Source organism: Lepidochelys kempii, chromosome 2, assembly GCF_965140265.1.
Source record: "Lepidochelys kempii isolate rLepKem1 chromosome 2, rLepKem1.hap2, whole genome shotgun sequence".
Taxonomy (NCBI): domain Eukaryota; kingdom Metazoa; phylum Chordata; order Testudines; family Cheloniidae; genus Lepidochelys; species Lepidochelys kempii.
This window is the reverse complement of record NC_133257.1, coordinates 119,557,970-119,580,327: the sequence shown is the minus strand read 5'-3', so window position 1 is coordinate 119,580,327 and position 22,358 is coordinate 119,557,970. Positions and strand designations below refer to the sequence as shown.

Below are 22,358 nucleotides of genomic sequence, written 5' to 3'. Positions count from 1 at the left end.
GCAGGTGAACTGCTTGAACGGCTTCAGTCTGAACCGACTCAGGGCTGCCCACGCGGTCACTAAACGGATGCAGGCTGAAACGGTTCAGCCTAAACTAACACTTGGCCCTACTGAAAGCAAGTCCAATCCAAGCCGTGTTTCACACCCATGTCAAGTACCTGGAGTATTGTTGTGCACGGTCACAATGGGCATCTCTGTGCTGGGGAAATTTTCTAACTGGTTGTAACCCTGTTAGAGCCATTGTGTAGACCTGATGAGATGATTTAAGGCAGTCCGCTCTGCTTTTACAGAACCAGAGTCCAATGTGATCTTGACAGCGTTTCATTAAAAGTGGGTCAGGCCAATCTATACTTAGTCTACACTGTGACTGTAAATTATTTTAAAAACAGGCCTGATTATGCACAGTTATGGTACTGGTTTTGTGTGTGTGTGTGTGTGTGTGGGGGGGGGACTGTTGACTGAAATAGTTCGACAGGTATGGCTCCTAGCAGGGATGCAGTTATACGGCTATAAATTGCTTTAGTCTCGGATTGTTTATTCCCAATCCCACAAGGGAAGAGTCTAGTCCTGGCTTTGCCACTGGTCTGCTGGGTGATTTTGGGAACTTCACTTAACTTCTCCATGTCTCAGTCTCCTCATCTGTACAATGGGGATAATTGTATCTCACCAATCAGTTCCCTGCCATTGCAGGAGCCTCAGGCACTGGAGCACCTCAATCCCTCTATTCTCTGCCTATGGCACACAATAGTATCTGGAAAGCTGGAATAATTCAGTCTAATGCAGGTTATACAGATCATTGTAGTGACAACTGGGCAGGGTTAGTGGCTTGAGATGTACAGGTCAATCAAGATGATTTGATGGTCCCTTCTGGCAAGAAGTCTATGACTCTATAGTGACCTCCTTTGTAAAGCAGTTTGAAATCTACTATAGAAAAATACCTTTATACCAGCATAACTTTGTCCACACAAAGGGGGTGGGGTGGTGAAGCTGTACCCCTTATAATTAAAGTGGTAAAACTTGTGTGTGTAGACAATTCTGTAGAAATTTCCCCCATGCAGATATGTCCAATCATGCTATGGAAACCACACTTCCCTTAGCATGATAAATATCTCTAGTTTAGAGAAGACCAAAGGAAGCCCAGTAACAAATAACAGGTGCATTATTCAGTGTAGGGGGGGCTTTTGCTGCCTCTGCCGTATTTTACATGGGCCACTGATGGAGACACGATATTAGATTTGATCTGCTATAAGAGGTTCTGAAATCCCTCTTCTATAAAGCGCTGTGCTGTTGGATGCAAATACTTTGGGACAGTCAGAAAATGTAGATTTTTAAAAAAAAAGAGCACTGTCTAGTGGTCAGAACAGAGGACAGGAAGTCAAGAGTTGTTCCTGACTGTGTGGTTTTGGACGAGTCACTTAGGGAAGCTGAGGCAGAGCAATGTTATCTGAAACATGGAGATAATACCTACCAAAGGTGTTGTGAAGGTTAATTAGCATTTCTGAAATGTTTTGAGATTACAAAAAGGTGCATTTATTAAGCCAAACCATTGTTATAAATAATTCATCACACTATAACGAACACTGGCATATACTTAGGCCTGGTCTACACTATACTGTTAGATCGATGTAAGGCAGCTTACGTCGAATAAATATGTCAGTGTCTACACTACAGCCTTAACCCGCTGATGTAAGTGCCCTACTACACTGACATCATAACTCTACCTCCATGAGAGGCGTAGCGCTTACATCGGTGTAGTTAAGGCGACATTGTCTGTGTAGACACTGCATTACTTACATTAACTGTTAGCTCTCTTGACAGTTTCACAGTTCCAGCTAGAGCCCCGCTCTCCAGCCTGGGAGTTGGGGCGAGAAGCCCTGGGCAGCCGGACCACACTCCCAGCAGGGAACAGGGAGCCGGGGTGGGGAGCAGTCTGCTGGGAGCCCAGGAGCCTATGGGGCAGCCAGGCTTCCAGCAGGGAGCTACCAGCAGAGCTGAGAGACCAGGCTCTCAGCTCTCCACACTGCCCCTCTTAGGTCGGTGGAAGAGCTCCTGGTGAGGACACACACCATTGATCCAAGGAGGGTACTGTAGACATGCACCAGTGACTGTAAATTGACCTAATATAACTCCACTTAAGTTTTTGGTGTAGAGGTGCCCTTAGATTACACACACAAAAACACCGTAAAATAAACCCTATTTAGGTTGCAAAGTCAAGTACTCAAAAAAGTTAGGAAATATCAGAATTAAAGTTACCTGGGCAACCTTAATTCGGTCCCCTTTTGTGTAAACATTACGATACAGTCATGAATTACATGATCACATTTTATTGTTTTCACAGGATCCCTGCCTCACTCAGTGCACAGAATGGTGGTGTTCACTGAATGAGCAGCTCTTCAAAATTTTGTTTTCTCTTCACTGTTCAATGTATGGACCACTTCTCCCTATTCAAACCCAGCTCTGGAGTCAATTTTAAATGTCCTCATAGGCTTTTCTATGGTGCTCATCACAATGCTATCTGAGGGCTCCACAAACATTAAATGTTGTGAAAATAAACCACAACACCCTTTTGAGGTGGGGCGGGGGGGATCATTATCCTCATTTTAGTAATGGGGAATTATGGCACAGAGACACACAGGTGCCGACTTTCCAATGTGCTGGGGGGTGCTGGACCCCCAGCTCTGCCCCAGGCCCTGCCCCCACTCCACCCCTTCCCTCAAGGCCCCACCACGCCTCTTCCTCCCCCACCTCTTCCCACCTCCCGCTCCGCCTCTGCCTGCCCAGTTCCACTCCCCCCGCCCCCCAGAACCTCCTGTATGCTGTGAAACAGCTGATTGCGGCGGGCAGGAGGCATGGGGAGGAGGGGGGCTGCCACCTATGCAGAGAGATTAAGATCAAAAGTATACACTAATTTTGGTTGCCCAATCTGAGACACTTAGGACCTGATCTTTCAGAGTACTTATCCTTACATAGCACTTCATATCTTCAGAGCACAGCTCCCACTGACTTCAAGTGCAGCTGTGAATGCTCAGCATGCCTGCAAATCAGAACTAACCCCTTGGGCCCCTTTGAAAATTCCAGCCCTACAGTCTAGGTAGAATGGCTGTTCCAGATGCAGATGGATTCCCTCAGGCACTTTTCTCTAACAGCAGCTTTGACCCTTAACAGTTGTTCCCAGGACTGGTTTCACCTTACAATGGGTCCTCAGTGCAGCAACAACAACTTTAGGTTCTCCCTCAGGCTACTGGATAGGGCTCATCCCTCCCCTACCCTGAAACCCAGTAGCAGGTTTCCCAGTAACTCCCATTTTCTTTTGCACTTTTCTCTGCTGTGCTCCCGGACCCTCACTCTCAGCACAGAACTCAGTCACCTGTCAGCCACAGCTTCTGTGTCTGTGTCACTCCACTACTGCAGCAGCATGATGATCTCAGGACCCATAACACTCTCTGTGGTACCCTTTCAAGGCCTGATACCTGCATACTGCCCCATTACATTTAAATTCTGTGTCCTTGGTGCACAGACAGTACTTTCCTGTGAGTCAACATGTTCCAGTCCTCCCCGTGCTCAACTTCCTCCCTTTTCCACACAACTAAAACTTCAAATTCGGTGATAATCTGCACTGCTACTTTTTTATTATCATTATATAGGTTATACTCTATGATATAAATCAAACCCAGCACTACAAATCTCTGACTTCTAGATTTTCTCTGACCACCAGCCATCTTGCTCAAAAGCTAATCCCCATATCCCAGATCTTTTCAGTATCCATGGATTTACAGCTTGGCTGCTTAAGTGCAGGAAGTGTAGGACACCAAAAATATTCTGCTCAGACCAGCAGACAAGAGCAAAGCAATCCCTCCTTGCAATGTTTAATTATCTACCTTTCACTTTACAGAGACAAAGAGTGATTTTCCCAGGCTTTTACAGAAGAAACTGGATTTTTGCAGGGTTTACTGGATTTTGTGTTGGTAGTAGAAATTTTGGAGTCTGGATATTAAGCTTTAGCCAACTTTTCACTGAAAAATTAAAACCTACCTAAATCTATTGTTTCTGCAATTAAATCCCCCCTGTCACATTTAAGTAACTTTCTGAATTTATACTCGCATGGGTAGTCCCATAGGACTAGGTATTCAAATGCAGACGTATTAGCAGGACCACACCCCAAATTGGTGCAATAGTGACAAAGAGCTGATTCTCCTTTGCCCTGGACATTGTGCAGTCATTTACATTAGTGCAAAGAGGGTGTAAAATTCTACCACAGCAGCATGATATGCTCATTTTGTACTGGTGCACATGACTACGCTAGGGGCCGGGCAATGGGGAATCAGGTCCACAGAGTCAGTGGTTCTCAAACTTTTTGTATTGGTGACCCCTTTCACATGGGAAGCCTCTGAGTGTGACGCCATGCCGCGCCCTCCCCCCCCAGTTAAAAACAAGGGAGTTAATTAAAATGTAATTTAATGTGGGCACAAGGCTGACAGCTCGTGACCCCCACAGAACCACCTCACGACCCCCTGAAGGGTCATGACCCCCAATTGGAGAACCCGTCATCTATTCAGTATTGTACGTCAAAGACTGGGGAAAAAAAATGCTCACCTGGATTTTAAAGGCATTTAAATGAGGAATTTAAATGCACTGCAAGGAAAACTAAGGGAGAAGGAACAATTTTAGGTTCACTGTATGTCAAGTAGCACTGTAGGTGAAGTCAGAGAGATATTCTCTCACTGTAGGTTGCACTATGTATACTAGAAAAAATCAGGGAGCACTATCAGTGCTAGAAAACACTATACTATTTATTTTTTGCTGCATTTTTTTTATAATCTAAAATAATGTCAGTTCAACATTTGCAGATGTTTTCCTTGCTGACATGCACAATAGACGCGCATGAGTGAAGCAATGAAACAACTCTGTTTAAAAGTGCAGCGCACTTCTGTAGTTCACTTTTCTTTCTCATGCGTGGTGTGACTGCAGGCAGGATTTAGAACTTTTCTGGGGTGCTCAATTCCTAGATATTGTTCTTCCTCACTCAAGAAGTTTCCTGAGATGTGATGGTGCAGTTTTTTGTTTCAGTTTTCTCTAACATATTGAATATTAATAGACTACGGCCTAATGTTTCAAGCTGTGGTTTGGGCGTCTGAAATGGACACACTGCAACACCTTGGACAAATCAAACCTCTCCCTCAATTTCTCAATTTGTAAAATAGCTTCCTCATGTGGCTTTTTCAGTCTTAATTAATGTATATCCTCCAAAGATTACATTACAGCATATCAGATCTTAAGAAAGCAGCTACTGTATTTGACTTCTGCCATTCTCTGTGTTACCACTAGAGAGTAGGCTTTGCTCACATTTATGTAAGCTAATAAGAGCGAGAATAGTACAAGAGGATCATTTATAAGACTGTAAAACTGCTCTTGTAATCCTCAATGGTGCAAACGTTGAAAGAGCCTGGTTCAAAATTGGTAGTCTTTAAAGGTTTCCCTATTCATATTTTAGAACTTTTTCTGGTCTACTAGAGCTTTAAACATCACCAGAACACTTTACTAATAAGAGTTTAAAATAACAATAGCAAAATATTATCTCAGAAATTCTTCACTGAAGTGAAACTAAATCCAGGAATATGGCTTGCACCTCTCTCTAATATTTAGAAGCACAAAAGAGCAATTTTAATCCCACCTTAGTTTTTCTCAAGTATTTGACCCTTTCTAATGCAAGTGGTCTGATGTGGCAATGGGTCAAAAACCCCTTCAATTACTGAAAAGATTATTTATTTGTATTGCAGTTGTGCCTTAGAGCCCCAGTCTTACTCCACTGTGTGAAGTGCTGTGATTTAAAATCCTGATGTGATTATTTGATTTTAACCTCAGCAATCTCCACTCCCCTAATCTCCAGTGGGAATTTACTTTAGTTAGAGCCATCAGTGGACAGTGGCTGATGGCTAAAATCCCCACTGTTCCTCCCACATACCTTTTCTCTTCACTGTTGCTATCAGTAAGGAGAGGGAAAGTGGTATTAGCAATGCCAAGGCCAAGCAATAGGTAGTTACTCCCTATCCTCAGGGGTCTAGGAACCGGTACTGTTCTCCCCCTTTTAGAAACTGGCAGGGGAGGGAAAGAAAGGAGAAAACAAAACAGTCTCCCAATCAACTCCTTTCTAAAGCCTTGGTCTCTTTGGTAAGTAGCGCAACCCTCAGTGGCTCTGTCATCATGCTTATTGGAGGAGGATTATCAGCTTCATTTAGTGCTTCAGTTCAGTGTTGGAAAGGAGCTTTTTAAATGAACTCCTTGGCACAAGGAATTAGAACTCTTTAACGATGAATCAGGGCTGACCAGCATTAATATGTCAGGGTAATAAGGATCTCAACAATAAATATTTGTGTTATTCCTGAGAGCCTTTAGGTCTCTGAAACATATATTGTAGATTCTAGCAGGAAAAGATAAATTCTTGGAACCTGATGTTGGGGTTATTCAAAAACAACCTTTTGCTTATTGAAAACAGTGTAGAAGTGTTGGGAAATGCTATTGATTGTCATGGTAGCAATCATACAACAGCCAATCTACTTGTAAGCACCTTAATATTGATGATATTTTTCCTCACAAACAAAATATGAATAAAGAATTAGTTTGAAAAACCCAATGACTCCCCCAATTCCCTTACTATGCCCTCCCACAAGACTCTGATTGGAACATCAGTTGAATATAGGTCAAGTCCTGAAAATAAGATGCTTTGCCAAATTGCAATGCATTATGGGTGGTATTTCATAAAGACAATTGCCCTGTAAAGGGCGTGAGGGAGAAATGGCCAGATGCCTATTTCATGACACCTGAGCAAAGGCATATCATCAGCTTAGCAATCACACTTCTGTCTGAAATGTGCTAAGAATATAAGAACGGTCATACTGGCTCAGAACAACAGTCCATCCAGCATCCTGTCAGCTGACAGTGGTCAGTGCCAGATGCGTCAGAGGGAATGGACAGAACTGTCCAGTCCCAGCTTCTGGCAGTCAGACCCAGAGCATGAGGGTTGCATCCCTGACCACCTTGGCTAATAGCCATTGATGTATCTATTCTCCATAAACTTATCTAATTATTTTTTTAACCCTGGGATAGTTTTGGCCTTCACAACATCCCCTGGCAACGAGTTCCACAGGTTGGCTGCACACTGTGTGAAGAAATACTTCCTCTTGTTTTAAACCTGCTGCCTATTAATTTCATTGGGTGACCCCTGGTTCTTGTGTTATCTGTAGGGGTCAATACACTTCCTTATTAACTTTCTCCACATTATTCATGATTTATTAGACCTCTATCATATCCTCCCTCAGTCATCTCTTTTCCAAGCTGGACAGTCCAAATCTTTTTAATCCTTCCTCATATGGAAGCTGTTACATCCCCCTAATCATTTTTTGTTGCCCTTTTCTGTATCTTTTCCAATTCTAATTTATCTTTTTTGAGCTGGAGTGACAAGAACTGCACACACAGTGTTCAAGGTGTGGGTGTACCATAGATTTATATAGTGGCATTATGATATTTTCTGTTTTATTATCTATCCCTTCCCTACTAGTTCATAACATTTTGTTAGCTTTTTTGACTGCCACTGCACATTGAGTAGATGTTTTCAGAGAACTATCCATGATGATTCCAAGATTTGTTTCTTGAGTAGTAACAGCTGATTTTGTATGTGTAGTTGGGATTATGTTTTCCAGTGTGTGCTACTTTGCACAGATCAACACTGAATTTCATCTGCTATTTTGTTGCCCTGTCACCCAGTTTTGTGATATCTCTTTTCACAGTCATCTTTGGGTTTAACTTTCTTGGGTAATTTTGTATCATCTGCCAATTTTGCCGTGTCACTGTTCACACCCTTTTCCAGATCATTTATGAATACATTGAACAGCACAGGTCCCAGTACAGATCTTTGGGGGACCCTGCTATTTACCTCTCTACACTGGCCAGTTATTCCTATCCTTTGTTCCCTGTCTTTTAACCAGTTACTGATCCCTGAGAGGACATTTCCACTTATCCCATGACTGCTTACTTTGCTTAAGAGCCTTTGGTGTGGGATTAGAGGAAAAGGACATTTTTGGTTTGCTTTGTCCATTTGACAACATTTAGCTGTTTCTTCTGGTTAGTCATTCAGTTGGTCAGTTTCCTCTCTGTTTAGTTCTTTCACATAACAGGGAGAAAATTTAAAAAAAGAAAAATCTATTGTAAAACCATAAAAATCATCAGAGAGTCAAAAAACAGTCACAATTCCTGAAACAATTAAAAAACCCAACAACTGCATTTGATTACATGCTGATGTGTCCCTTTAAATTTTTAATTTCATGACTAACTAGAAAATCTTTTCCACTTTAACATCTCTTGTGAGAAAAATAACTAAGGTACAAATGTTTTCATCTGTAATTTAGGAAAAGCTAACTAGAGAACACAACCTATTGGAATGATGTCCTAAAATAACCCTTTCATAGTTATGATAGCAAATGAAAGGTGAGTTTTGCTTAGCAAGCAAAAGCTAGTAATGATTCAAACTAGCTTACACTCTCTTCTCTACAACCAACAGCTTCCCCTGCAAAATGATGTAATTTGTGAAATATGTACCTCACGCCACACAGCTGGAAAAAACAACACTGAGTTAAACAAAAGAAAGATTTGACCCTTTGCTACACAGATGACAAAATATTGTAAGGACATTTCACTTTGGAAAGTTTTCTCTCTCTCTCTCTCTCTCCCCCCACCCCCGTCCCCTTTTTAAAGAGCCTGAATCCAATTGAAAGTCAATGGGACCTAAAGCACCTAAATCATTTTGGCACTATTTCAACTGTTATCCAGAATGTACAAATGCAGTGTATGACCAGTGCATGAGATTATGCTGTAAGAAGAGAAGTGAATAAATAAAATGGAAAACTGATATTGCAAAGAAAGGGCTGGGAAACTTCCCATTTTCACTATTATCCAGGTTATCAAGGGCCATATTTAGGGCAAATTATTTGACTCCTTTAAGATAGGCCTGTGTTGAGGAGGTGAGGGAAGAGGCAGACCACTAAACGGCCTTTGAAAGGCATAATGCTACCACTTGTGCTGGAGGAGAGGGGATGAATGCAGAGGGAAATGATACACCTTTGAAAGGTGCAGTGCCATTGACATCACCTCTGGGGCTGTTATCACTGCTAGCTGTACTGGTTCCCCCCTCCCGCCCCCTTTTTCTTCACCAACCTGTCACTGAATTTTGGCTGAAGCTTTCACTGGACAGAAGCAGGGCTGCTTGTGCCTATTCCCCCCTTTAGAACACTCACACAGGGCCAGACATAAACTTCTCTCTCAACGCCCTGGGTGCAGACTTGAAATGCATGCATAGGTGCCGACTCGTGGGTTCTCCAGGGCCATGGAAAAAAAACAGTGGGTGCTCAGCACCCACCAGCAGCTCGGAATGGGGTGGAGGCAGAGACCAGCAAGCGACGGGCAGGCAGGGGCCTCGGGGAGGGGGTGGAGTGGGAGCGGGAAGAGGGGCTTTGGGGGAAGGAGGTGCAGAGGGGTGGGAAGAGGCAGAGCGAAGGTGGGGCCTCAGGGAGGGGGCAGAGTGCGAGCGGGGCCTCAGAGAGGATGTGGAACACCCCGGGGAAAAGTAAAAGTTGGCACCTATGCATGCATGCATTTACTACTTTCACAAACCCCTGGGGATACTGAGAGGTACTTTTTATTAAACCAAGTGACAACAGCATAATTTTAATGGTTATACTCCAATTAAGCAAAGCACGTAAGCACAGGCTTCCCTTTTTAGCATGCACACAGTCATTTCACAGCCTGCAAGAAAACTGAAGCACAACACAGTGGAAGAACTGGAGATCAAACCAAATTTAGCTACAATGCCTCATGCAATTCTTAATGTAAAAAGTATTGTTGATAATTAAGGAATCATAGACAAGTAAGGCTGGAAGGCACTTCAAGAGGTCATCTAGCCAATCCCCCCATGTTGAGTCAGGATAAAATATACTCACACCAAGTTGTTTGTCTAACCTTTTCTTTAAAACCTCCAATGATGGGGATTCCACAGCCTCCCTCGATAACCTATTCCAGTACTTAACAATCCTTATAATTAGAAATGTTTCCCTAATATCTAACCTAAATCTTCCTTGCTGCAAACAGAGATGATTACTTCTTGTCCTACCCTTGATGGACATGGAGAACCCCCAGATCCTTTTCTGCAATACTACTGGCTAGCCAGTTATTTCCATTTTGTATGTGCGTGTTTGATTTTTCCTTCCTATGTGATGTCAGACCAATTGTCCAATTTATCAAGATATTTCTGAATTCTAATCATGTCCCCCCAAAGTGCTTTCAACCTCTCCCAGCTTGGTGTCATCTGCAAATTTTATAAGCATTCTCTTCATTCCAACATCCAAGTTGTTAATTAAAATATTGAATTATCATGATGGGAGAAAGGGTGAAACTGTCTGAAGCGATGTAAATAAAACTCTCTTTATTTATATGCAAAGTAGCTCCCAAGAGACTGCTCAAACTACAGAACATCCCAGAGTCCATTGTCCCAGAGTATCAGATTATTAGAGATTTCACCTTGCATAAATAAAAGTTTGCATTACACAATAAATTATTAATAAAGTAAGGACATCTGAACTGGTTCCCACCCCAACATGGGAAGTTTGGGGGTCTTACCTTATTACTGTTGGTGTGATTTCAGCACAGAAGAAAACACTAAGACTTCCAACAGCATGCGAAGAAAACATACCCACAATGGAAAATGCAGTAGAAAATTTGTCTTTGACGCTGTCACTCATACCTGTTAGACAGACACATGCACATGGAAATTGAGCTCAGCAAAATCAGTATATAGTCCCCAAGAAATAAAACAAGAATACCATATTAAGTCATTCATTCACCTTAGATGCAAGTTTGAGTCTCCTCCCCCAATGTTTATTTAAATCAATATTTAATAAGCCATGTACCAACTACCCAAAACATAAATAAAAATGTCGTAACATATTGCCAAAAAATTAGCAGTAAAAACAATCTCCAACTTTGTTATCAACAGCCATCACAAAGAGGTAAAGCTCAAGAAATGTCTCCAAACAATTTTTCAGGCACTGGACACTTCCCACCCAAATCTGGTAGCCATATGGAGACAACCAGAATTAATCATGACCTAGTACAATTCTGTGGTTGAGACATTGCAGATGTTGCAATAGAGGAAGATATAAATAAAATGTTCTCATCTCTACCACAGACCTGCAGAAAAAATCCTTATGCTGCAACTGATCAGAGCCACAGGTGCATTGAACAGGAGCTGTAAAAATAAGCAATCAGCTCTACAAGAAGAGCCCTAGGACATTGAGCTCAACAGCAACCTTGCACATGAACACTAGCAGTTACTGCATTCAGACTCTGTATCCTTAGCGACTCTGGCCTTTCAGATACACCCAGTCAGAGTGCAAGCAGTTCTAAAACACTGCATAGACATTAGTAAACAGTACCTGAGCCTGGAAGTTGACTATATTTTCCAATCACTGGATCCGCAAAAGATAAATTAAAAAGGGAGAGAGAGAGTTAAATATGTGATTTATTCAAAGTGAAAACACAAACACACAACACCCTCCCCCCCATACCAAACCAAACTACAGCCCTCCACCTCCTCCCCATAAACTTTCCTTTCAGTATCATGACTGGATTGCAATAGTCTTTCAAAACCAGTTTGACATGGCATGCAATTTCCAGGCCTATTCCCATCTGGAGGATAGAATTCTAATGAGATGATGATAATAAACGCACAGTGGTAAATCATTTGAAAAGACCCAGAATTAGCACTGAAATTAAACAAAAGTCTCTTTGTTGGTAATAAAGGAGGAAAAGAAACTGCAGTCAAGCTTTGCTGTAACCCTCAGGGAATGGCCACAGGGGCTTTAGTTAGAGAAGGAAACCATTACAATCAGCATCCCTGCGTTGCTAAAACACATATTTTTCCCTTGCCAAAATCCAAAGTGAGTTTACAGTGTTTAAAATTATTCACAAGCTGCTTTTTGGCCCACGTTCCCACGCGGCGCTAAGTAATGCTGCATAAAAAGCGGAACAATAGTTATGCGAGCCTGGCAGAACATCCCAGCAGCTGGGTTACTCCAGAGAGCTTAAAGAAGTTCTGACTCAGGAGAAACCCTGAAATCTGGAAGGAGATCCCTCTGTCAGAGGTCTTACGACACACACACACCCTTTAACAAATTACACAGACAGCATGGCCATTCATTTCTCTTCACACCATTGCCTAGCTGCCTATAAGGAGTGATGGTGGGATGTGATGGAGGGGGACAGACCGCAGTAGAAGGATACAAGCTGTTCCAGAGTTCAGGGCTGCCTTTTCCTCCTACTTTTGTATGGGCAGTTTTTAGAAATGGGAGGGGGACAAAGGGCAAACTGTATATGATGAGGGCACATCTGAAAAACCCAGTATGTTAAGAAGTGCATCAATGACAATAAGTTGCACCTCGTGTTGACTTTCGGTTGCCCTCAGCAGCTGGGAACAGAATGTTTTAACATGGGCATGACAGAAAGCTTCTCATTAATTCTCTATGTCCATCTTCAAGTTTCAGAATGGAACACAGCAGAACAAACATAATTTAGAAATAGTTGTAATCTAGCTACCATAATTCTGTTTCTTCAAAGGCATGCTTTTTGTAGTTCATCGTTATGCAGAGTATTATTGTGACACTGTATAAAAAGGAAGATGACCATGTTTTGGTATCACCACTCATGTATTGACACTGTTGCAACCACTGATGTATCAACGCTGGTGCACAATTGTGATAAATCTTATGCAAAGCATGCCTTGTAAGGTATCACTGGAAAAGTTGTAATCTGTTGAACAATGGTTACCCTGTTTATACACATGTATTACCATTGTATGTGAATCTTTGTATTCATTGTATGAATCTTTGCTATGTGTTTGTATCTCAACATGTGTTCCTGGGTAACACCCACAAGAACAGATTTACATCAAGACCAGTGAGCCATGGTTGATGGGCCATTAAGGGAAATCAACTCTTCCGATGGGCCCCTTCCCCACGCCTCAGAGAATATGTAGACAATGGATGCCTCATGACTCAGCAGGGGCACACAGAACATGTGATTCCTGACTCCCATGTTTGTGCCAGTAACCTTCCAGGTACATGGACTGGGGAGTATAAATTTGAGACTGTGATATCACATCCTTGCCTCTTGCCTGCTCCACGTCTCTGGACTATGATTTCTAACAAAGGGAAGCTTTGAACATGGACTGAGGACCCCCAATATTTTGGGTGATCCAGGAAAACTTACTGCAAGCTAGCAGATTTAACATCACTGCTATTCTCCTGATCTATAAACTCTGCCATCATCTGCAATGTATGTGATTCACTTTAACCATTTAATAACTCTTCTTTGTGTATTAAAAAAATCTTTAGTTACTTTACTAAAGATTGACTATAGTGTGGTATTTGGTAAGATCCTGAAGTATATATTGACCTCAGGCGGGTGTCTGGTTTTCTGGAACTGGAGGAAGTTAATACATACGATTTTTGGTTTTAATAATCATTTACCATAGTAGTCTGGTTTGTCTGGGTGGTGCATGAGGGGCTAGAGGGCCTGAAGGGAACTATCTTTGGCTTCATAATAAGCAGTACAGTATTTTGGAAACACATTTTTGTTACTGGCTTGATTAAGTCTTATGACAGACTAATCCACCGGTTTAGGGTATATGCCCTGTATTCTGTCAGTCTGACCTGAGATTGCTGTTCTTAGCTGTGTTCCATAGCAGGCAGTGTGCCAATAATTACTTAGACACATGCATGTGCTATACATATTTCTTAATTACACTGCTAACTGTGTATTGCATATGTGTGGCCACACAAATTTACCAAGAGGGAGGGAGGAGACAGAGAACACACCTCCAGTTTGATTAGGACTATTCCCACTAACTTTATAGTAGTGAGACATGTTCCCCTCTGGCTTTTTCTCCAAAAGGCAATTTGACAGATGTTCAGATACTTGCCCCCCCCCCCCCTTTTTTTTTTTTTACACTATTTTTAGAAGAGTGGCAAAACCAGAAACAACCTGAACCCACCCAGCATTGACCCACAGACTTGGAATATACTGTTCTTGTCTCCGATAGAGACTGCCTCTTTTGCAATTATAAGAGGATGGGAATTTTGGGACTCTGCCATCAATCAATTCAACTTCCTAAGCATACTCATTGCATGTCAGAAAATCTGAGAAAGAGAAGGAACCATGAATGGGAAACTAATTTCCTTTGCAGCCTCCTTGGAGAAAAAAGAATCTGGTAAAACTTGTATGCCATTTCCATGAATTCTCTTAAGACACGGGTGGGCAAACTTTTTGGCCTGAGGGCCACATCGGGGTTCTGAAATTGTATGGAGGGCCGGGTAGGGAAGGCTGTGCCTCCCCAAACAGCCTGGCCCCCACCGCCTATCCGCCCCCTCACTGCCCCCCTCAGAACCTCTGACCCATCCAACCCCCCCTTCTCCTTGTCCCCTGACCGCCACCTCCTGGGACCCCCCTCCCCTAACTGCCGCCCCCAGGACCCCACCCCCATCCAACCCCCCGCTCCCTGTCCCCTGACTACCCCCCGAGACCCCCTGCTCCTTATCCAACCCCATCGCTCCCCACCCCCTTACCATGCCACTCAGAGTAGTAGGACTGACAGCTGCATGGCCCGGCCGAAGCCCGCCACAGCGCCGCGCTGCCCAGGTGGCGTGGCAAGCTGAGGCTGCGGTGGAGGGGAAGGGGGCTAGCCTCCCAGGCCAGGAGCTCAAGGGCCGGGCAGGACAGTCCCGCGCCGTAGTTTGCCCACCTCTGTCTTAAGACAACAGAAAACTCTTTTTTCCCCCCTTTTAAAAACCCAGACAATCAATTTTGACACATCGTCAGAGATTGAAATCCACTCTGTTTTTAACTCTTCTCAGCGTGGGTGACTAGCTCTGAGCTCTGCTACAAGCATAAATCCCTGCACCTAGAACAATGAACCAAAAGAATAAAGGGAAAATTGGAGAGAGAACAAAAGAGTTTCACTGTAGTCGAATATGTACAGAGAATGGGCCAAAATCTACAGTGACTTACATTCCCTATCGCTTTCAGCGGGATTGTAGAGCATATGAATCTGCACCATCCACAGAGAGCTGATTTACTGCTCTTCTGTTCTGCAATAGACAGGTTTTTTCCATATGTCAGTTGAGAACAGCCATTGATTCAAGGCCTCATGCAGCTTTGCAAGGTAATGCTCTCTGACCAGTATCAAGGTGCACGTCACTTATGCCCTCACTTACAGTTGAGAAGGCCTAACTGTAGAAGCGATGCCAGAGCTGTCAGAATCATGAACAGCAGCAGTCCTCCTCTTCGCCCTAGAAACCCAACGACTGGGCACATAGCCAGGCAGGATGCCAGAGCAATCCCTGCCATGGTATAGTAGTCTGCATAGAAATTGTGGGTGATGGTCATCTTCGCTTCATGACCCATCATGCTTTTTGCAAAGCAGTGATGTATTCCAAACCCGGTCAGCCTAAGGGAGACAGAAAGTGACAATGGGAGACCACTTCTGAACAGGCAAGCAAATATTGCAATGCAACAAGGAGCTGGACAGAAAAGGAAAAACTTTGAGGCAGAGACTTCTCTTACTAAGCGCATACAACCCATAGCCCACCTACCCTCAAGGTTCTACTGTAATACAAATAAACAATGATCAAAAATTGATCAAACCAAAAGACTTGTGATCAACCGACCTGATTCTAATAGGTGCTAAGCAACAGCAGTTCCCAAATCAAGCCATGTGAGATTACATTTTTATTATGTGATTGGAAGCAACCTGAAATCAGTCATGAAAACAAATCAGAAGCTGCCTTCAGATTAATTTAATAGACTTCGGTTACTATCTAACATCTGACCCATGGCCTTTAGAATGAGTACTGCTGTGATCAGTTTTATGAAGAAGGGCTCTATGGTTGGGCTGCAAGGAAGCATAATACGAAACAGATCACACCATAGATAGTAACCTCAATCCCCAAGGTAGTGCTGCTGGCAAAATAACTTTTAAAATGAATATTTAAAGTGACAGACTGAACCTGTATTTAATTTGTTACTATGACTGTTATGAAACAGAAAATCTATGGCTTGAATTGTGATTCATGCTATACTTCAGCATTACTTTCCTCCACTTATTTTTTACATGAAAACTGGTTCCTCTATTGACCATTTCTCCTGTTTCAAATATTTATTAACAAAATAAATGGTCGGTACGGTGAGATTCATATGGATAGTGCCAGATCCTAGTGCAATGTAAAATCATTTCATGTGTGGACAGAGTTACTGGTGTATTTTAGTGCTATCAATACCTCCTCAGGCAGCGCGACACCTCTCTCAGAAAAGAGCCTCATATCTGTGGCAAATTCTGTAGCATTTAGGTAATGTGACCTGCTACATTAACTAAGGAGTAGACTAAGTATTGCCAAATTCATTCCACATGTGTATCATTAAGCCACATTTGGGCCTAAGTCTCCAGAATGAATGGCTAGTATGTTACATCAGTACACCATCTATCAGGATTTTCCTTAATTTCAGGAATTTGAAACAATTTTTATGGAAACCAAACTATGGAAAGCTTTTTGTTTTTTTAAATAAACAAATGGTGGGGATTTATAACAGCTAAGTGAATGACAGCCCTGTGCACAGCAGACCAGTCAGTGAAAGCCAAGATAGAATTGTGCACCTTTTGGAACTGCAGAATTGATATACTTTACATTGACAGAATGCACTACAGGACACGTAGTTGTTTATTCTTGTACAAAATTTCATTTGCTTTCGGAATCTACAGAATAATCTGTACAGAATTTATTTTCTGTCTTAACTCTGGTGCTTGATATCTTACAAACACTATTTAATATACAACTAGACAACCCTAATATATTACACAAATATATCCATGTGGTAAACTGAAGACCCATGAGATAAATTAATGCATTATACAATTTATTACCTGTGCTCTTCCCTTTAATCCACATCCCTGGGATTTATTCTAACATCCTAAAATTCTGAGGAGATTCAAACAGTTGCCTTTTATTTTTTAAATAAATCAACGTGCCCTGAAAAAATTTCCTCTTTCTCCCCTGAAATGTTTTATTTTTCCCAAAATTCACAACTGCCTGAATCTCAGGACAGACTACATGATGCAAAAGGAATAATAATAATAATAATGAAAAATAGGCTCTTCTTTCCCTAAAATAAACTTGAGATCTGCCTGACCAACACAAATTTGATTCACACTCTTCAAAGAATGCAGAACTTCTCCACTGACAATGGCCAAAAATCATCCTTTGTGTTGTTTTTATTCTGGTCTTGGGAATTTCCAAACAAGTATAATTAAAAGTGGGGTGGGCGAAGGGGGAATTCATACAGAGACAATGTTCATAAATCCACTTAAGTTACTGTAACTATAAACTCAGTCTAGCAGCAAAAAAATTGTTCCAAAATGCATGAGGCCACCGCAGTGGTTATTAAAAGCCCACCACTTCTTTCACCAACTGACACTGTAAATTAAGGCGCTGATCCGGCAACTGATTCAGCACAGACAGATCCTTAGAAACAATGGGCCTCACCCAGGCAGGATCCGTTGATCCAGTGCTGCAATTCATAATCATATGGGTCACTGTAACTTCTCATGAGAATGAAGATTACAGGTCGGAGCCCTAAAATCAAGTGGAAATTCCAACTATGGGCAGGGAACTTATATTTCTACACATAATTTTTCTAGGGCAATTTCTGGTCTTACTACCACCACCCCATCCCAATTTAAAAATCACACAGGTGATCCAAATGGGCACTTTATATAACTGACACACTAGGAAACACCACCATGGCTGCCCCTTCACTTTCTCCTGTTCCCTTCCCCACCCTCAAAAGTAGTCAGGGTCATTTTGAAATAGATTTCAAGCCCGTACATTTACTTTTATTTCATACATGAGAAGCTCTCTCAGTTTTGTGTGATCCTGCAAACACTTAAGCACATGCTTAACTTCGCTCATGTAGATGTTTGCCAGATTGAGGCCTTAGAATGTAGGTGTCACACTACTGTGTTTGAGAAAGTACACTTTCCCTGTATACCCCTTTAATGATTTGGAGGAACTGAAGCCCTTTTTGTCCAGTTTTCAGGACATCATGGTCAGCTACTATACAGGCCACAGCTTAGTATTTATTGCCAAGCAACTTCTTCCTTTGCCAAATAAATCCATTAAATTTTAGAAAATATTAAACAGATAAATTTATGCAAACAGTTTTATAATTGTGCAATTGCTTACATTCAAATCAACCATATGTGCTTATTTCCTCCTTTCCCTGCTGCTTTATTTGAAATAAAGATGAAATAAAGATAAGATGGTAATATCCTTGGACTTTTCACCTCACTTGCTCCCTTCTACCTCCCGGATAATTTAAGACATGCAACTGAAACTGGTAGTCATTAATTTTAATCCAGGATAATGAAAATCTACAGCTTGACCTCTCACTTGAGAGAAATTTTCAACAACAAGACCCAACAAGAAACTACCGAACAATTTGGTTTAAATTTAAAAAGGACACCATTGAATACACCAAAGACATTAACCAGTTCGGACTGATCTGCTTCCTTGACGTTATCCATTGGAAGTATAAGGTGAGATTTTCAAAAGTACATTGACACTGTTTTAAACCCTGTGGCAGAGAGTGTCAGAGCCCAGGTGTACAGCTACGGTGCTGAAAACAGCAGTGCAGACATTGCAGCTTGGGCTGGAGCTCAGCCTCAAAAGCCCAACCTGCACCTTGTGTTTCAGAGCCTGAGCTACAGCTGAGTCTAAACATCTACGCAGTTGTTTTTAGCGCTGTAGCATAAGCCCCAGTCTGTAGATGCAGGGCCTGAGATTCGCTACCATGATTTTAAAACTCTGTGTAGATGTACCCTAAGTGACTTAGGAGCACAGGTCCTGTTAAAACTGGGAGGGGAGAGTGGAATTCATGAGAAAGTCAGTGCAACTTGTGCTCTTGTCATTCAGAAAATCCTACCCAGAGTAGCAAGTTTTTGCAAGACAGAGATATACAGTTGGTCACTAACACAACAATGCACTTGCACAGCTACCATTCCCAAGAAAGCACCTTATGCTTTTTGCTCCACAGCTTAAAATGTCAGATGACTACTTCCTTAAGCTTCTACACGAGATCACTCTTCTGGTAGAGCTCACTCTTCTTATCAAAGATCAGCTATCTAAGACACTGGGATAAGGGTCCTGTAATGGGGCAGAAGAGTCTCTATATTTCCCTCACCATCCACATCTACTTTCAGTTTACCAACAGAGAAAACATTCAACATACTTGACAGGAATATGTTGGACTTACGAGTTCACACACAATACTACAATGTTTTTCCACAGGTTCCTGGTTCCCACCACTTTAACAATGCAGACCTTCTTGGGCCTCCTGGTAAGCTCCTTCTCCAGCTCTGAAACAAAACAGAAGGTCATGTAGTGAGTGAGCAGAGTAGCCAGGGGATTTCAGATTTTATTCTGGATGTTCTGGGAAGAGGGCCAGCAGGGTTCTCCTTCCCTCCTGCCTCAGAGCTCTGAGGAGGCCACACCACCCTACACACACACACACACACTCCTTGATTTGTTTCTCTCTTATCCTTCTATGTGTTGTTGATCCTCTCTGCAGTCTTGGAGGGCTGCATGTGGCTCCCTGCAGATTCCAATGCTACTCGCAATTTTAAAATATATGTAAAAAAAAAATTGGGGAGTTAGGGATGGAATGTAGATGGATGGTCCTTGAGAGATGTCAAGTTGCCTGATACACCAGCAGATGTTCCGGTGTACTTTAGTCCTAATCAGCAACATACTCTGCTAGTGATATGCCTCTCACAGACAGGGTCCTCACATGTGTGACAAAATTGATAGCATTTCTGTAATATGGATCTGTGCTATCTAAGGAGTGGACTGGAGACGGCCAAACTCATTCAATGTGTGCATCTCTAACCCCAGGTTTCTAGAAATAAATTGCTAGAAGGTTACAGCAATACATCATCTGCCCTCCTCAGTTCCAGTGTTGTTGCAGCCGTGCTGGCCACAGGATAGGAGAGAGATGAGATGGATAATAGCTTTTATTGGAGCAACTTCTGCTGGGAAAGACACAAGCTTTTGAGCTCCACAGGACCTCAAGAACAGCTCTGTAGAGCTCCAAGCCTTGTCTCTTTACCAGCAGAAGTTGGTCCAATAAAAGATATTACCTCACCCACTTTGTCTTTCCTCCGCTTCAGGCATTTAATGTAATTTTGATGGACACTGAACAGAGGAATATTTTTTACAAAAATGATGTGGGGCTCATCAAGGCAATCCCTTCAGATTTTAAAGCAGCGCTCAGTGCTCGAAGATCTTGCCTGCTCTTGAGTTCAAGAAAGGGCTGTGAGCCTGACTGACCCTCATACTGTGCTGTCGGAACCCTGCCGAGGCAGCCATACACTTCCTTGTCTTCGCCATTTTGTAGTGGAATACAGACAACCCTTAGAGAATAGGTATTTGCACAAAAACAGTCTATGAATGGTACAAAACAGAATGAAGAGCACTGTATTACCCAAACATCTAATCCCGAGATTAATTTAGCTGCTACATAAACATATTAGATCATATTTTCCAAGATATTGGAACAATTACAAATGATTCCAAGGATAAATGCCCAGTAAAAACTTAAGCAGCTGTGGCTAGAAACGTCACAACAGTTCTACATTCCAGCAGTACAAACTGTACCTGCCTCAACACTTCTAGATTAATAGATTCTAAAGCCAGAAAAAACATTGTGATCATCCAGTCTGAGGCCATTGAACTTCCCCAAAATAAATCCTAGAGCAGATCATTTAGAAACACATCCAATCTTGGTGTAAAAATTGCCAGAGATGGAGAATCCACCACAACCTACAGTAAATTGTTCCAATGGTTAATTACCTTCACTGGTAAATATTTACACCTTATTTCCAGTCTGAATTTGTTTAACTTCAGCTTCCAACCACTGGATCATACTATACCTTTTTCTACTAGACTGAAGAGCCTGTTATCAAATATTTGTTCCCCCTGTAGGTACTAATAATGGAGTCACTCTTTAACCTTCTCTTTGTTAAGATAAACTGACTGAGCTCCTTGAATCTCTCACTATAAGGCACGTTTTCTAATCCTTTAATCATTCTTGTCACTCTTTTCTGAACCCTTTCCAATTTATCAACATCCTTCTTGATTTGTGGACACCAGAACTCAACACAGTATTTCAGCAGCAATCCCACCAGCGCCAAATAGAGAGGTAAAATAACCTCTCTACTCCTACTCAAGATTCCCCTGTTTATGCATTCAAAAAGTCACCCAAAAAGTCTTGGACCAGTCACAATATATACTGACTGCTTATGAGACTGCAACATAGCCTCCCACAGTAGTTTGCATCAGCTCACTTCATACATACATTAACAGTCTGGCTGTCTCTAGTACCTCTATCTTTCCCAACCTTTTAATGGGATACAGGATAAAAGATGATGAATGAAAACCACTGGGGAAGTAAAGAAAATGAAGGGAATGGGGTGGGGGAGAGGGGGAAGTGCTGCTTGCAGATGAAACTAATTTGAGCCCATTATTACCAACCCAAAATTTATAATGCTTTTGCCTACCTCTTCCCTTCTGCCTTGTGACAAAGAGAACGAAGCAAAGCTCATCAACCAAAGCCCAGCACAAGGACATTCAAAACCACCTGTAGTCCATGGGCATGGTTTGATTCTAGAGCCCTGGAGGGGAATATGCGTATCTTACACTTTCAAATGTTAGTAGCAATAACATTTAAACACTTTCACAGCTCTTTTCATCATCAAAGTATTTTACAGAGAAGTAATCCTCACAACACCCATTTTGCAGGAGGGAGACCTGAGGCACAGAGAGGGGAAGTAACCTGCTCACCGCCAAACAGTCAGTCCGTGGCAGAGATAAGATAAGAACTTAGACTCCCTACCCTGTATTCATTTTATTAGCTCATGATGCCCACCTGTAGTAAATTACATTTTTTAAAATCAGTGTTAAAGAACATTAAGGTTCCACACACATCTTAGGAAGCGCCAGAGTAAAAGTTTCACTTGCAACCTTAATTCAGTCTCCTTGTGTGCATGCATTATGATACAGTCTTTAATCACATGCTATTTTTTTCCACAAGACTCCCTCTTTATGCAGTGAATGGGGAGTTATTTAATATTTCTTTTTATCCTCTTTGTTCAATGTGTGGCCTTAGGCCTTATTTCATGCACACCATCCAAACCCTGTACTGAACACAAA

At 42.1% G+C, this 22,358-nt stretch overlaps 2 protein-coding genes across 3 annotated transcripts in view; both read right to left on the bottom strand.

Moving 5' to 3' along the window:
• LOC140907042 (tubulin beta-2 chain) overlaps positions 1 to 22,358 on the bottom strand; it is a 455,512-nt gene that overhangs the window by 41,241 nt on the left and 391,913 nt on the right. The gene's annotated exons all lie outside the window — the stretch shown is intronic.
• The window catches only part of SLC22A23 (solute carrier family 22 member 23), a 165,353-nt gene that overhangs the window by 4,117 nt on the left and 138,878 nt on the right, over positions 1 to 22,358 (bottom strand). For both annotated transcript variants that reach the window (XM_073332151.1, XM_073332152.1), the window contains 4 exons: positions 19,405 to 19,507; positions 15,315 to 15,547; positions 11,481 to 11,513; positions 10,666 to 10,789 (listed from right to left, as the gene is read on the bottom strand). In XM_073332151.1, the coding sequence (XP_073188252.1) occupies positions 10,666 to 10,789; positions 11,481 to 11,513; positions 15,315 to 15,547; positions 19,405 to 19,507 (493 nt within the window). The remainder of the gene's footprint in view (positions 1 to 10,665; positions 10,790 to 11,480; positions 11,514 to 15,314; positions 15,548 to 19,404; positions 19,508 to 22,358) is intronic.